The 16,256-nt window shown below is 42.4% G+C and overlaps 1 protein-coding gene and 1 long non-coding RNA gene across 8 annotated transcripts; one reads left to right on the plus strand and one right to left on the minus strand.

The window, feature by feature from the left end:
* Positions 1–3,702: 3,702 nt before the first annotated feature.
* On the minus strand, positions 3,703–7,602 carry LOC124876612 (high mobility group protein B1-like). The gene is made up of 5 exons (XM_047379534.1): positions 7,451–7,602; positions 5,082–5,242; positions 4,803–4,948; positions 4,517–4,691; positions 3,703–4,431 (listed from the first exon to the last, which is right to left on the minus strand). Exons 2-5 carry the CDS (start codon positions 5,226–5,228, stop codon positions 4,291–4,293), a joined length of 609 nt encoding a protein of 202 aa, XP_047235490.1. The 5' UTR covers positions 5,229–5,242; positions 7,451–7,602; the 3' UTR covers positions 3,703–4,290.
* LOC124876613 lies at positions 6,434–16,203 on the plus strand. 7 transcript variants are annotated; one of them, XR_007040339.1, is made up of 3 exons: positions 6,434–7,014; positions 9,398–9,466; positions 14,327–16,203. It is a non-coding gene; the product is annotated as an uncharacterized LOC124876613 (long non-coding RNA). The 7 variants fall into 7 exon arrangements; XR_007040338.1 differs by lacking the exon at positions 14,327–16,203 and adding an exon at positions 9,786–10,052 and having other exon boundaries at positions 9,393–9,470; XR_007040335.1 differs by lacking the exon at positions 14,327–16,203 and adding an exon at positions 9,786–10,052 and having other exon boundaries at positions 9,393–9,466.
* The last annotated feature ends 53 nt before the right edge of the window (positions 16,204–16,256 follow it).

Raw genomic sequence — 16,256 nt, forward strand, 5'->3', positions numbered from 1 at the left:
CTGTTTCTCTTCCAAAAGTCCTGAGAACCTTGTGAAAGTGCAAGGCATCGTTCGCTCTTTATAACACCCTGAGATTTGAAATTAATACCTGGTAGTTTTAGTTAGAAAACTAAAAAGGGGCTCATCATTAGCTTTTTTACCAGGATAATGATTTGAAACAACTGGCTAAGTAAAGAAAGAAGTTATTCACCCGACACAATGCCAACCCTCCTGCATGGATACTGTGGTCCTTACAGTTGCAGAGAATGACCAAGACAGACAGAAATGGCTCTCTCTCTCTGTATGTTCAAACCTTGTGAAATGTCAAAGGAAACAAGTGCTATGCAGTTGTCAAGGGGGTAGGAAAAGTTGACCATAAATGTGGCACTATAATGGTGGAGTCATCTGTGTTTTTGTGGATTGAGCTGTAGCTGCAGAATGTGACCACTAGGTGTCGCCATGAGACCACTTATTGTGCTCAGCATTTAGTGGACCACTAGCCGGCATTATTAGGTAGCAGTAGCTCTGTGCAGCTAAACCTCCCCGGTTCGCATTTTGCCGGCTTTTGATTCGGATTAAACCCACACAGAAACTGATTGACAGCTGAATGAAGTCACAAGGCATAGCAGTGGTTTCACTTTAACACCCAGCTTTCCTGAAACACATCGTTATCAGCTCCTACCATATAGAAAGTACAACGTGCTGCACTGTTTGGAGTGTAAACAGCTTCGACTTCTCTCAGTCTCTTAACTTTAGACACATTGCTAACATAGAAGGGGGCTGATAACGAGCATTGACGGTATTGTGCAGCTGCCAACTGTTTGGAAACTGTGTTTGTCTCAAGTTGGCTTTGATGGACAATAACAGACACTGTAAAGCCAACAAATCTAATCCACAGTGGAGAATTTAAGGGATTTCTCAATGACTTCGTTCATTGGCTTGATTCTGTATTTTAAAAAACGAGAGAAGTAATCAGGGCAAGAAAGAGAAGGCTTCACCTTCAGGGTCATACGAAGCTTTATCAAAGCAGTGCAGAGGTCAGCTGCTGCCTTGTGTGTGCCTGTCCCTTTGCCTACTTTGATATCAAGGCCCTGTCGGAGGGCTGAGGAAAATCTTAGAGAAAAACAAAAAAAACTGGAGAGCATCTTTGTAATTCACAGCAGAGGTCAGACGTTTATAAATTGTATGTATGTAAATATTTCCTTTTGTTTATGTGGCTTTCAGGGTTTGGTTTGCAGTGGCTTGCACAGACATGCCATATTCTTATGTCACTGGGATTTCAAAGCACGTAATCCTCCTTATATAAATGGCTTTTTAAATTTTTTTTTTATCCTGGACGGGACCTGGGGAGCACATGAGAGATGAAGCGGCAGCAACTAAATAAAACAGCAAGCCTGAGATTCATGCTGACATGCAATTATGCTGCAACTTTCAGTACCCTTCAACCAACCACCCACCATGGCAGGGAAGAGTGGCGGAGCTGCATGTTTGCATATAACCACAGTGAGCTAAAACACAGGATACAGACAGTTGTGTTGATGAGTCATGCTTCATAGGAACAGTTTATCAAGGCCTTGGTTGTTAGATGCTTTCCCTCTCCTTTTAATCATTCCCAGGCTTTAGGATCTTAAACCCGTTTCTTCATTGAGCAGTTTGTAGTAAAAGTTAAAACTCCTTAGGAATAAAATTAGAGCCAGATCTTAAATATTTACAGTGGGGAATAGTCTTATAGCTGCGCATGTGCAAACCTGGCTAGGATGTTTTGTATTGACGTTCTAATTGTTTCTGAAACTTAAAGATGAACAAAATACCCACTGATCAGTTTATTAGGTACACCCTGCTAGTACCAGGATGCAACCCCCTTCACGTTCTGAATTGCCTTAACTGTTCATAGCATAGACTCAACAAGGTCTCAGAAGCATTCCTCGGGGACTTTCATTGATAATGACGATTACATCCTGGAGGTCCAGTGAGTGAGTGAACTCACTGTCATGCAAGCATGGGGAAAATGTGAACTTATTTATTTTTAGTCACCAGAGTTAGTTATGGAGTACATCAAGGCTCGGTACTTGGGCATGTGTTCTTTGTTATACACAGTATATCGGATTGCAGACATCTGAAGTTTCATTCGGGTGCCATCCATTCAAACTCTGTTTGCTTCCTACAAAGAAATTGTGCAGTTTACCTCTATAGGACATTTAAAAGCAAAAGCTCACCATAGCGCTTTCAATTCAGACTACAGGAGGAGGATCGATGACCACCTGGACAGCGCCAACAGCAGGCAAGTGTGGCAGGAGATCCACCAGATGACCAACTACAAGACCGACCTCATTGCTGCTTACTGTGAAGACTCGCTGGCAGAGGAGCTGAACCTCTTTTTTGATCCCTATGAGATGGTGTCACCACAGGCAGCAGCTTCACCCACACTGAGGAGCATGAGGTACCAAGGGACTGTGCTGACTAGCTGGCAGACGTCTTCACCGGGATCTTAAACCTTGTCTGTCCCAATCCATTGTACCACCCTGTCTGAAATCCTCCATCATTGTCCCCCCTACCCAAGAAACCCCACAATTCCAGTCTTAATGACTACTGGGGAGTTGTACTGACACCAATGGTCATGAAATGCTTTTAATGTCTGGATAGGGCTAATATCACATCAATCTTCGTCAAAAGGTTCTACCCCCACCATTTTGGGTACAGGGCTAATGGATCCACCGAGGATGCAGTAGCCACAGCCTTTCATGCTGCACTGTCCCATCAAGAACAGCGGGGGAGCTACGTGCGGCTGCTTTTTGTGGACTTCAGCTCTGCATTCAACACCGTCATCTCCAGCAGACTGGTGGACAAACTGAGGGACATTGGACTGCCCCACTCCACCTGCATGTGGATCCACAGCTTCCTGTCGGGTCGCAGCCAGGGGGTCAGATTGGGTCAACATACATCTTCGGTTCTCAGCCTCAGCATCGACAGATGCTGCAGATCAATTAAAGCAAGGACAAGCAGATTCCAACAGTTTCTATCGAACAGCAATAGCTAAACTCCACACAGCCAGAATGTAAAGGGAAATGCAATAATAGGAATCTTCAATCAGTATGAATGTTTTATCTTTTTAACTACTGCTTTTATTTTTCTATTTGACATAATTTATTTATTGCTGTATGCACAGACCAGATAGTTTTTACTCAATTTCGTTGTACTTGTGTCAATGACAAAGGGTATTCTGATTTAAACAACTACAAAAAGCCATCAAGGAACCCTAAAAACGAAATGTAGGGTCTCATATGTTACTTAATCCATTAACTAAAGATAGTACATTTAAGACATTTAATGGAATAATAGCATAGATGGGTAAAAATATGCAGTTGTGAACTATTCCACTATTTTGGCCCGATCACCTTTACATTTTAGTCTGGATCTCTGAAGATCCAGGAGAAACTTGTCTGGTTTATTGAGGCGCTTTCTTACAGGTGTGTGAGATCACATAAATAAGATGGAGCAAGACCACCATGTTTTATGCCCACACCTGACCAAGATGCTAGAGCTCAGGCAGCGGTGGAGTTTATAGATGGACAGAAAAGGACATAAAACGTCTATTTTTCTTTTTTAGCAATCAATATTATTTTACATTTTCAATAAACCATGCCACCCCAATTTATATTTTACTTCCTGCTAAAGCTGAAGGTCACACTAGATAAGATTTCCCATCACACAGCACAAAATCCATTTTATTAAAAAAAAAGTTTATTGACATCAGAAGCAATTTAAAGTTCAACAATAAACAAGTTTTTTTATTATTATTTTTTTTTTAGGATTACCGTGGTACAGAAAGATCAGTAAAATAACCGTGATACGTCAATTCTGATGACATGTTTGAAATAAAAACACACAAAGAAAAAAAAAATTTGAAGGAAACACTCAGATCTAACTCCGACGTTTTTATGTGCTGTGCACTGCTAGCTAAGGGAAATACTGCAAGCCCACCCCCTTTACAGTGTACCAGGCAGGATAGTGGTCTAGAAAAACTACCACTGGGAAGAAAATAAGACTGGCAGAAGGATACAGACACCATACATGTGTAGTGTTAACTATACAAAAAAGGGGAAAAAAAGAAAAAAAAGAAAAACTGTACAGCATAAAAACAACCGATATACACAGCCTTTATGTTGGCATTAATTTTTTTTTGTTTTACTCATTTTGTTGTTTTTTTTACCCCTTTGTTACTATTGTATTTTCATTTAGCAAGTGAAGTGTGGACAAGGGGGTTAAATGCTTTATAAACAAGAAAATGACCACTATAGATTGCCCGCCATTCTAATCATCATCCTCGTCATCGTCGTCCTCTTCCTCCTCGTCGTCGTCTTCATCGTCGTCGTCGTCATCCTTCTCGGCCTTGGCGGGGGCCTTTGCCGGTGCGCTGCTTGTTTTGCCCTTAGCACGGTAAGCTGCGATGTCCTGGGAAGGAATAAAATATGTTGAACTCATGGTTGGGCTTTCATTAGGAGAGCGCATCATGCAAGAGATTTCTTTGTCTATTTACCTTCTCATATTTCTCCTTCAGTTTAGCTGCCTTCTTCTCATAGGGCTGCTTGTCCTCTGCACAGGTGCTATTCCACATCTCGCCCAGCCTCTTGGCGACATCTCCAATGGTGAGACCAGGGCTCTCACCTTTCACCTTAGGGCGGAACTCTGAGCAAAAGATGAAGAAAGCAGATCTGTGGGAGAGAGAGCGAGAAAAAAAAAAGAAGAGAGATTGAGGGTGTATTTAAACAAACAAATTTGCTCAAACACTGTGGTTGACTTGAACTCTATCAAATGGTACATACGGGGGTCTCTTGGGAGCATTGGGGTCCTTGAACTTCTTCTTCTTGCCACCCCTAGCAGGCACGTAGCTCATCATCTCCCTCTCGTAGCGAGCCTTATCTTGCTTCGCCATGTCTTCAAATTTGCCCTTCTCCTTGGCCGACATTGTCTGAAAGCAGAGAAGTAGCTTGATGATTGACCTACCTTCTGCAACAACCTCAGGGCACAAACTAATTTCTCATCTTTTCCTGGTTATTTTGCCTAATTGCAAACAGTAACAGGTCATTATAAACTTGTACTACCTTCCATCGCTCAGAGCACTTCTTGGAGAACTCTGCAAAGTTCACTGATGCATCAGGGTGTTTCTTCTTATGCTCCTCTCTGCAGGTCTGGACAAAGTAGGCATAGGAGGACATCTTCCCCCTCGGTTTAGTTGGATCTTTCCCCATCTTGATGGCAGTATCTAAAAACGAATGATTGAGGGTCAAATCAATCTTCAAATGCTAAATATGCACCTGTTTTTTTTTTATATTAAAAACAAAGAAAGGTACATTAAAACACACGGTGTGGTTTGATGCGTGTATCAGCCATCAGACATTTTTTGATGCATTTAATTAATATAGAAATTAAAATAAATGATCACAATTATAGCTGATCAATTGCCTCTCCAGCAAATGGCATGCTAGGTAGACCTACTCTTTGAAAACCCGGGGTTAAATTATAGATTAGCTCAAATAAAAAATAATGTGTTATTGTTTTCACTTCCATCACCAACTGCAACGCCCTACATTAAAGTAAGAGCATCTATGAAAGCCCCCCTTCCCTCTCTCCTCCCCAACCCGGCTGTCAAACCGAATCAGGACCACTTAACGCAGCGCACTAAAATAAACCGCCTAGAAAAGACGCTGAAAATGACTTTATTTACTGACGCAATCTGCATGGTGGCCCCCAAACATAAAACTCACTGGCTCCAAACTGCCTTTAAAACGTCAAATCACTCAGACAGAAAAGTTTTCCCAAGTTCAACTGAGAAACCCTAAACCTCGAATAAATATTGAATGTAGTTTTTTAAAAAACAAATGAAAATGGACTAAAAAGAACCCCCTCTGTGGCACCGGTTAATATTTTTATTTGAAAATATAAGTTCGATAAAAAAAGTTATTTTTTTTTTAAGAATATGCGTGTTTATTCAAAGTATCATACTTAAAAATGCGTTGTTATGTGATAAAACACCTCTCCTTTAAATGTGTCCGTTTTTTCCTTCTCTGTGAATCAGCTAAAAAAAAAAAAACAAACAAAAAAAAACTGTTAAAACCCGTCGTTTTCCGCCCATTAAAAGCTACTGTAAGTCCCAACTAAAGCTGCGTCGAGCGGAGTAGTAATGGCGCATCTAAGGCTCTCGTTGAGGAAAAGGAGGTGAACAACGACGGCAATATTTCTTCTTCCATTTTGTGAGAATGCCTCCTTCATGAAAGAAAGTCCCCCTCAAATGTCTCCTCCCGCCTCCCAGTTCGCTTTGCAACGCGACAAAAACGTCCAAAAAGCCGGCGATCCTGTCAAAATATTTCCCCCGATTGATTCCTATTGCACTAGCCGCCTTGTATAGTAATACATTGGGTCTGTGCTGTGTCTATGAGCGGGCTGTGCTACTGACTTGGTTTCTATGAGCTCCTAATGGCCGCTCGTCTTCATCCACTAACATGGAGAATATGGCTCCTTCTCTTTGTGTCAGCGCACAGCCATTGCACTGCATGCAATAGAGGGCAGAGCGACCGCGGGCGACTACTTCATTTCAAGACCCGATTGCAACCCTTTGCAAACGTCGGAAAAATACCCCCGCGGTGGCATTCGATTCACGAAAGATTGAACTTTATTTTGCCGTGGTTACATTTAATAGTTGTCGGTTTATTTCTCGAGAAAACCCGGGTAGAAAAAGTTGAAGCGAACTGCGGCTCTATCCCTGGCTTCCCATTTGCCTCGCTGCCTTGTTTCCTATGCGAATACAGTCAGCCATTACAGTAAAGCGCAGATCGCGAGGTAATTTTTTTATTTTTTTTCCACTATCTTAGCAGGTGAAGTTTTGCAAACAAATAATCATCCGAACATATTTTGAGATGGCATCAATTTTTCTTGATCTTTCGTGATTTTTTATGGCTTTAATTCTGACCTGAACTCTTCTCGGTCTTCACATGACAGGCGTTCAGCTTCGCAATACACTGCAATGGCTAGCTAACGGTGAGTCTTCTACCATTGTCGCCTATCGTGTTGTCCGCTAGACATTCTTTTAATTTTTACACGATAACTAGAATTTGTTTCGACTTCATTTCTTTAAAACAAGACGACTGTAATATACAAAATTATTCGTATTTACCATAATACGCAATTTTCATCGAATTTAATCAGGGTTAATTTTTATTTCTTCCTTTTTTTTTTTTTTTTTTTTAAACAGAGCCTCTACCTTACACTCTCAGGCAGAGTAATGTGATGTTACCTGATTGAAGCCGGCTATTTTTATGTTATTTTTAAAGCTGTCTCGCAATATATATATTTCTAAAAACACAAACATTCTTCCATGTTCGACCAAGGCAAACACATAAGTAAGCTGTTCAGGATTGTTATCTCCATTTTCATCATTTGAAACACTTAAAATATTCGTGTGTACAATACTTACCAACTGACTATCGCTGGATCTCAATGCTCTGCAATGGCTGTCTATGAGGGAGCACAGGCGATACGCAGTGTCTTCAGTCTTCAGCTCGCTCAACATTACTCTCGACGGGGCTTGGCCGCCATTGGCCAGCGCCTGCTCTGTCGCTCTTCGGATTGGTCGGGGGCTTTTCATTGTCCTAATAGAAGACGAGGTCCTATTGGCCCTCTTTTGTGAAACGTCACTGAAGTTTTGCGAGGCGGGTGGATACAAAAACATTGGAGTTCGGAGCATGCTGCTGGAGCTGGTAGTAGTGTGGTGTGTTTGCCATAGTATTGAATTCACTACGTTGAGCACAGTTTACAGTAGGCGAGTTAAATGAATGAGAGAACGCGGTGCGCTTGCGGGCGATTAACGGGGCGACTGGTAAATGTTCAGCGGCCTTGTTGGAGGGGCTTTACACCTCTCTAGCTAACGACTCCACGGTGCATTCCGTTCAATGCACCTGTGCTTATTTGCAAATTATGCTATTAAGAAATGCATATAAAGAACACTGCGTTATCTAATCTAAAGGATGCACGAAGCAGATAGTCGTGATAACCATGCACTAGATATAAAACAATGAGAGGCTTTTTGTTCTGAAATGAAAACAAAATATTATTTCTGTTTATCTTCCTGATTACCCTAAGCCATGTTCCTAGTCCATAGTTTATCATATAGGGATTTTTGGCTCAGTGGCTGAACTGGACAGCAGTTTCTTACCCTCTTAAGCGAATAAAGCATATTTAGTATCAGACATATTTTGCCTTTGGCAATAATTATCTATTCATATTCAAATTAATTGAAATATATAGCAGCAAATATCAAATAGAGATACACATATTTAGTGGGCAAACATTTTCTAAATTAATTTTTCTGAGCACAAAACAGATTTTGTTTGATATTTAGATTATGCCATGAAAAAGTATTCATACCCATTGAATGTTTTTCACATTTCATCATGTTGCAACCACAAACTTCAATGTATATTATAGCATATTCTATTTCCTGTTATTTTGAAAGAGGAATAACAATTATATACAGTTTTCAAAATACTTTAACAAAAACAAATGTGTGCTATGCAGTGGTTTCAACCCAACTTAGCCAATATTTTGCAGAAAACCCTGTTGCTGCAGTTACAGTTGCAAAGCCTTTGGGGTATGTCTGTAGCAGATTTTCAAGTTCTTTCTCATTCTTTTTAGCAAATTGCAGTCACAAAGGATGGAAATTGTCAATTAACATCAGTTTTCAAGTCTTGCCACAGATTCTCATTTATGTTTAGGTCTGGACTTTGACTGATCTTCTTAACAGATACTTTCATCCAAACTATTCTATTGTATCTCTGGCTCTATATTGTTGTCCTGCTGAAAGGCAAACATTTGGCCCAGTCTCAAGTATTTTGCAATTGGTTGCCTTTCAGAATTGCCCTGTATTTAGCTCCATTCATCCTCTCATCAATTCTGACCAGCTCCCCTGTCCCTGGTGAAGAAAGGCATCCCCACAGCATGACTCTACACCCATCATTAAATGTGATGTGTCCCAGGAGCCATGCAGTGATAGTTTTCAGGCACACACTGCATTCTTGCATGTAGGCTGAAAAACTCAGTTTTGGTCTCATAAGACCAGAATACCTCCGTCACAAGTTTTCTGTATCCACTGTTGCCTGAGAGCTAAAGGGACAGACTACATGTATGTGCCACACCTTTCAGATGTTTATTTGAAAAAAATACTGAAAACCATGTAATGTTTGATCAATTCAGGATTATAAACTATTTGAGTTTGGTGTGTTAATAAAAAATCATTAAAATGAACTGAAGTTTGCAGATGTAGCACAATAAAATGTGGTGAAGTTCAAAAGGGTTTGAATACTTTTGCAAGGCACTGTACTGTAGATGACTGAAAAATAATGCCTGCTATTATCTGCTAGGGTAGCAGCATCAGAGCCAGGGACTGAAGTACTCCTTCCTAATAAAGACAGGTCTATTGGAGACTGAAGATTAAGTAAGTAAATGTGAAATACATGGAAAGAACAAATCTCATTCGTCTTCATACGTCTTACCAGAAGGAAATATTTTTATTCAACATGTGCTTATATTGGATGCTGTTTTTTTGTTGTCTATTTCATTACCTAAATTGTAGCACATAGAAAATAGGTTTTATTGAAAGTCTTACTTGTTCTGAACCAATATGTATTGTACAATTCATATAATGTATGATTGATTAAATTGATTAAGCTTATGTTCATGTAATTATTCATACCCCTTGCAGAATTAGTTTTAAAGGGGCCTTTTAATTTTACCAACATATTTCTTTTGACTAGAAGTAATGTTTTGGAGGGGCCAAACAAAGTTGAAAGTGATGGAGAATCTGCAGAGGGACCTAAAAAACAAGGGTGATGGCAAGGAGAAGTTCCAACCACAGAGACTCAGAGCTCATCTAAAGATAAATCATTAAAAGATCAGTGGAAACAGGCAAAAGCTGGCCAGCGATTATATTGGATTGCTGTAATGCAAAGAAAATTGTATATGCATAATTTTTAAATGCAATTTTTTTAGTAAAATGCTAAATAAAAATCTGTTTTTTATAATTATTGCCCTTTTGATATGGTTTTATTGTCTTTCGAGAGATGCCTGTGTCATTTCCTATCCTATTATCTTTCTCAGTTGAATACTTGTACTCGTCGTCTTCCGCTTATTCGGGACCGGGTCACAGGGCAGCAGACTCAGCAGAGACGCCCAGACGTCCCTCTCCCCAGACACCTCCTCCAGCTCCTCCAGGGGGAGCCCAAGGCGTTCCCAGGCCAGCCGAGAGACATAGTCCCTCCAGCGTGTCCTGGACCGTCCCCTCGGCCTCCCCCTGGTGGGACGTGCCTGGAACACCTCCCGAGGAAGGCATACAGGAGGCATCTGGTATAGATGCCCGAGCCACCTCAACCGGCTCCTCTCGATGTGGAGGAGTAGCGGCTCTACTCCGAGCCCCTCCCGGATGGCCGAACTCCTCACCCTATCTCTAAGGGAGTGCCCGGCCACCCTACGGAGGAAGCTCATTTCAGCCGCTTGTATCCAGGATCTCGTTCTTTCGGTCATGACCCAAAGTTCATGGCCATAGGTGAGGGTAGGAACGTAGACCAACCGGTAAATCGAGAGCTTCGCTTTTCGGCTCAACTCTTTCTTCACCACAACGGACCGGCACAGCGCCCCCATTACTGTGGCAGCCGCACCGATCCGTCTGTTGATCTCCCGCTCCATTCTTCCCTCACTCGTGAACAAGACCCCGAGATACTTAAACTCCTCCACTTGAGGCAGGAACTCCCCTCCAACCTGAAGAGGACAAGCTACCCTTTTCCGGTCGAGAACCATGACCTCGGACTTGGAGGGGCTGATCTTCATCCCAGCCACTTCACACTCGGCTGCGAACCACTCCAATGCATGCTGTAGGTCTTGGCTAGATGGGTCCTGCAGGACCACGTCATCTGCAAAAAGAAGAGACGAAATCCTCTGGTCCCCAAACCAGACCCCCTCCGGCCCTTGGCTGCGCCTAGAAATCCTGTCCATAAAAGTTATGAACAGGACCGGTGACAAAGGGCAGCCCTGCCGGAGTCCAACATGCACCGGGAATAGGTCCGACTTAGTGCCGGCAATGCGAACCAAACTCCTGCTCCGCTTGTACAGAGACCGGAAGGCCCCTAGTAAAGAGTCACCGATTCCATACTCCTGGAGCACCCCCACAGGGCATCACAAGGGACACAGTCGAATGCTTTCTCCAGGCCCACAAAACACATGTGGACCGGTTGGGCAAACTCCCATGAACCCTCGAGTACCCTGTAGAGGGTATAGAGCTGGTCCAGTGTCCCACGGCCGGGACGAAAAACACACTGCTCCTCCTGAAGCCGGGGTTCGACTATCGGTCGGACTCTCCTCTCCAATGCCCTGGCGTAGGCCTTACCAGGGAGGCTGAGGAGTGTGATCCCCCTATAGTTGGAACACACCCTCCGGTCACCCTTGTTATGTAGGGGGACCACCACCCTAGTTTGCCAATCCAAAGGCATTGTCCCCGTCCACCACGCAATGTTGAAGAGGCATGTCAACCATGACAGCCCCACAACATCCAAAGACTTGAGGTACTCAGGGCGGATCTCATACAACCCCGAAGCCTTGCCACCACAGAGCTTTTTAACCACCTCGGTGACTTCAGCCTGGGTGATGAAAGAGTCCAACCCCGAGTCCCCAGCCTCTGTTTCCACCAGGGAATGCCTGATGGCAGGATTGAGGAGATCCTCGAAGTACTCCTTCCACCGGCCGATAATGTCCCCAGTCGAGGTCAGCAGCTCCCCACCCACACTGTAAACAGTGTTGGCGAAGCACTGCTTCCCCCTCCTGAGGCGCCGGACTGTTTGCCAGAATCACTTCAGGGCCAACCGGTAGTCCTTCTCCATGGCCTCACCGAACTCCTCCCAGGTCCGAGTTTTTGCCTCTGACACCGCCCGGGCCGCGGCACGCTTGGCCCCACGGTACCCGTCAGCCGCCTCAGGAGTCCCACAAGCCAACCACAGCCGATAGGACTCCTTCTTCAGCTTGACAGCGTCCCTTACTGCCGGTGTCCACCACCGGGTTCGGGGATTGCCGCCGCGACAGGCACCGCAGACCTTACGGCCGCAGCTTTGGGCAGCAGCATCGACAATAGATGTGGAGAACATGGTCCATTCGGACTCTATGTCTCCAACATCCCTCGGAATCTGGTCAAAGCTCTCCTGGAGGTGAGAGTTGAATACATCCCTGGCCAAGGGGTCCGCCAGACGCTCCCAGCAGACCCTCACTATGCGCTTGGGCCTGCCAAGTCTGTCCGGCTTTCTCCTCTTCCAGCGGATCCAACTCAGGACAGCTCAGCTCCTCTCTTCACCCGAGTGTCCAAAACATGCGGCCGAAGGTCTGATGATACGACAACAAAGTCGATCATTGACCTCCTGCCTAGGGTGTCCTGGTGCCAAGGACACTGATGGACACCCTTATGTTTGCACATGGTGTTCATTATGGACAATCCGTGACTAGCACAGAAGTCCAATAACAAAACACCGCTTGGATTCAGGTCGGGGAGGCCATTCCTCTCAATCACGCCTCTCCAGGTGTCACTGTTGTTTCCCACGTGGGCGTTGAAGTCCCCCAGCAGAATAATGGAGTCCCCAGGAGGGGCACTATCCAGCCCCACCAAGAGGGACACCAAGAAGGCTGGGTACTCTGCACTACCACTCGGCCCGTAGGCCGAAATGATAGTCAGAGACCTCTCCCCAACCCGAAGGTGCAGGGATGCGACCCTCTCATCCACTGGGGTAAACCCCAACACGAGACGGCTGAGCTGGGGGGCAACAAGCAAACCCACCCCAGCCCGCCGCCTCTCCCCGCGGGCCACTCCAGAGTAGAAGAGAGTCCAGCCCCTCTCGAGGAGATGGGTTCCAGAGCCCACGCTGTGCGTGGAGGCAAGCCCGACTATTTCTAGTCGATATCTCTCCACCTCCCGCACCAGCTCAGGCTCCTTCCCCCCCAGTGAGGTGACATTCCACGTCCCTAGAGCCAGCCTAAGCATCCGGGGATCGGGCCGCCGAGGTCTCCACCTTCGTCAGCCGCCCAATCCTCTTTGCACTCAGTTGAATAAAAATAACTTTATATTCATCATTTTTGGGCTTAGATCTCTGTTTCAGTGTTCCCCTGAACACTTTACAATGTATGTTTGTTTATTAAAATGTGTATGTAAAATGGAGCACTAGCTTTCTTTTCATTTGACTTAATGCATCAAAAATGTTACAGTTTTTTGCCCAAGTACACCATGACACATGGATGATTAGGGGATAGAAGCATTGCTCAATTGGTTGGCCTGTATTATATCATGCAATATTAGCAAAGGGATTTCTCCTTTTTATAGTTTAGAATGTGAATGTTTGAGCTTTTACAAAACAACCTCAAATCAGAAATTAATATACTGCTGTTACACTAGATGAATTAATTGCATAATCAAGAGGTACTTAAAAGGTCATGTTTCTTTATTTGCTTTTTTTGATCAGCAAATGTCAAACGCTACAGTTTCTAATACATAAATTATGCAGTGATCTTTGTGTAAAGAAAAAAAAAAAAGTAATGTTACTTTAGCCCCCGAAATGAGAAAAAAATATGCATTCAAGACGAACTGTCTCAGTATTTTATATAATAAGTTACAAAGACAAATGAAGCTTTGATATTATCTAACTTTAGCATAGTAATGTTCATTATTGATTGCAAATATGTATGCTGTACTTTTCACATGATAACATATAGGCTGCTGTTTGTAAAAGGATAGCATGAGTCAGATACATGTTAATATAGCATATTAGCTAATGATAGCATTTTAATATGCTAGTAGTGTTTTCTAATGCTGTCCTATTATCTAATTTTAGCATAATGGACCATCTTTGCTAACGATACCTAACATGCTATTGTTAGCATTTGGCTATTGATAGCATATAAACTGCTGCTGGCATAACAGATACTTTGAGCTACTGTTGGCTAATACTGGTATTTTAACTACTGTGAGTATAATTAACTTGCATTCAGTCGTAGATGTTTGCTTTTAAAAAATTGGCTTTTTCATTGTTCATTTATTACAAAGATTGGTTCCTGACTCCAAATTGGCTTTAAAGCCCAAAGCTGATGCATTTTGGACCAAACTCAGCATCAAAACATTTATTATGATGCTGGGCGGTATGCACCAAGTGGTAGGCACCAGTAATTTCATTAGGAATTTTGCTTGTTGATTTAGTATTATGGGTTCTGATTTTGATTTGTAAATTGTTAGATCCATCCTTTCATTGTCTGCACCCGCTTGTCCTTGAAGGGTTGCGGGGTAGCTGTTGTCTGACCAGTCACTGGGCGGGAGGCAGGGTACAGCCTGGACAGATCGGCAGTCCATCACAGAAATTGTAATATTTAGAGTGCAATTGATCTTTTAAATAGATGTAATGCATTTTTGTGACGATATGACTATGATCTGCCAGATTATTTAATCATTTGTTTAAGGTTTTGCAGTTTTGCATTATGTGGCGCCTTTGCAGTTTTGGTCGTTTTATGCCTGACCTTTTCAGGTAGGAATGGGTGCCGTCTACCACTGTAGATTTAATACAGACCATGTGTCAACTCATATGCGTCAGGGAGCTTTGACAGCTGATGATGTAAAGTATGTTTCTATATACCACTCGTAGTCTACTATGAGGGATTGCTGTTATAACACTCCAGTGAATAATATCCATGACCAGGAGGTCGCTTATAGTTATTTTAGTTTAAACTGTGGTCCTAAGCCCAAATGGGGATCACAACCAAAATAAAGATAAATAGAGCTTTCAGGTAATAACATACAGTTCAATGTAATTGAACGTGAGATTTTGAGCAATTTTTGTGATTCATGAAGATACTTCAACAAAATAAACTGAAGTGCCATGGTTTAAGTACATGGGTATGAACCGTTTTTTTTTTTTTTTGGAATAAGATGGAAGTAGGAAGCGGTTCTAAATAGGGATATAAATTGGCAAAGGAATGAATGACCAGAAGTCACTGTAACACATTCATGTTTCTGCTTTCTGTGTATAAATATTTATAACAACATTAAAGACAAATATATTTTAGATGTGTATGTTGGTTTTTGCTCTTTAAAGTTGAAATCTAAAACAAATGTGGATTTGTTTTTAAATAAAGCCCTGACATTAGCCTAACTTTTGACAGATAAATAATTAGGGTCCACTGCATTGCTTTTGTGCTGCTTAACCTTCCTTAGTAATATGATTTCAAGGCTTGTCTGCCCCTTTAAACAAGGGAGAAAGTCAGTCATGATTTCTTAAATATAATCATATGTTATTTTTGTAAGTACTGCTTAAAACTACCCCATATGTTATTATACATTGTAACAAACAAACCTAAATACATTTTATTCTTCCTAACAGCTTATATAGAAACAAAGAAAAATGGCTGACAAAGACTTTTTCCATATCCTTGAGTTAAGAATGAGAAGGATGAACTGATTCCAAATGCCAATCACAACCCAGACTCAGGCCACATGTCTTCCTGCGATGCAGCCTGTCTGTGCCTCCCTTTGCATCAGGAGATACCATGGCAGAAAGCTATAGCAGGTTCATGTTTATGCATTCTAACGAGCACTCCCTGGGAAAAATATGCAAATTCATTTTGTCATCAAGAGGAAAATAGAGGACAGGAAAACTGCAGATACAGGAGGGGCTAAAGGGAGGAGGGTGAGCACAAGAGGCGGGATTGGGTTAAGGGAGGTGTTTGTGTATGAGTTTGCATGTCTGTGAGTGTGTTGTAAATGTGTGATGGGGCCACAATGGAAGTAGACGCACCGTGAGCGACATATGTAGGCCCCATCCCACCCCCAACCAATCACCGTTCCTAAAGCAGATTCCATATAAATAAAACCAAGAAAATATAAAATATTATGCAATGAATATACACTGTTATTTACAAAGCCAGAAACATATACAGTGGAAATGGGGAGAATTTACATATCGTATTTTTTATTTAATTTACCAAAAGTGACAAGCATTTGAACAGTTGAGCTTCTTTTCAGTCCACTGGTTCTGATCGACTATGACAAAATGTAATTAAGTATACAGTATTTGTTTTACTTTCAGGCAAACATGTAAGAAATTATTAATATTATCATTATTTTTGATTATCAGTCTATCTTTTAACTTTCCATTCAGAACTGTAAAAAAAATAGCATTTTCTTATAAACATGAAGTCAAGTACTCAGTTCA

Source organism: Girardinichthys multiradiatus, chromosome 11 (assembly GCF_021462225.1).
Source record: "Girardinichthys multiradiatus isolate DD_20200921_A chromosome 11, DD_fGirMul_XY1, whole genome shotgun sequence".
Taxonomy (NCBI): Eukaryota; Metazoa; Chordata; class Actinopteri; order Cyprinodontiformes; family Goodeidae; genus Girardinichthys; species Girardinichthys multiradiatus.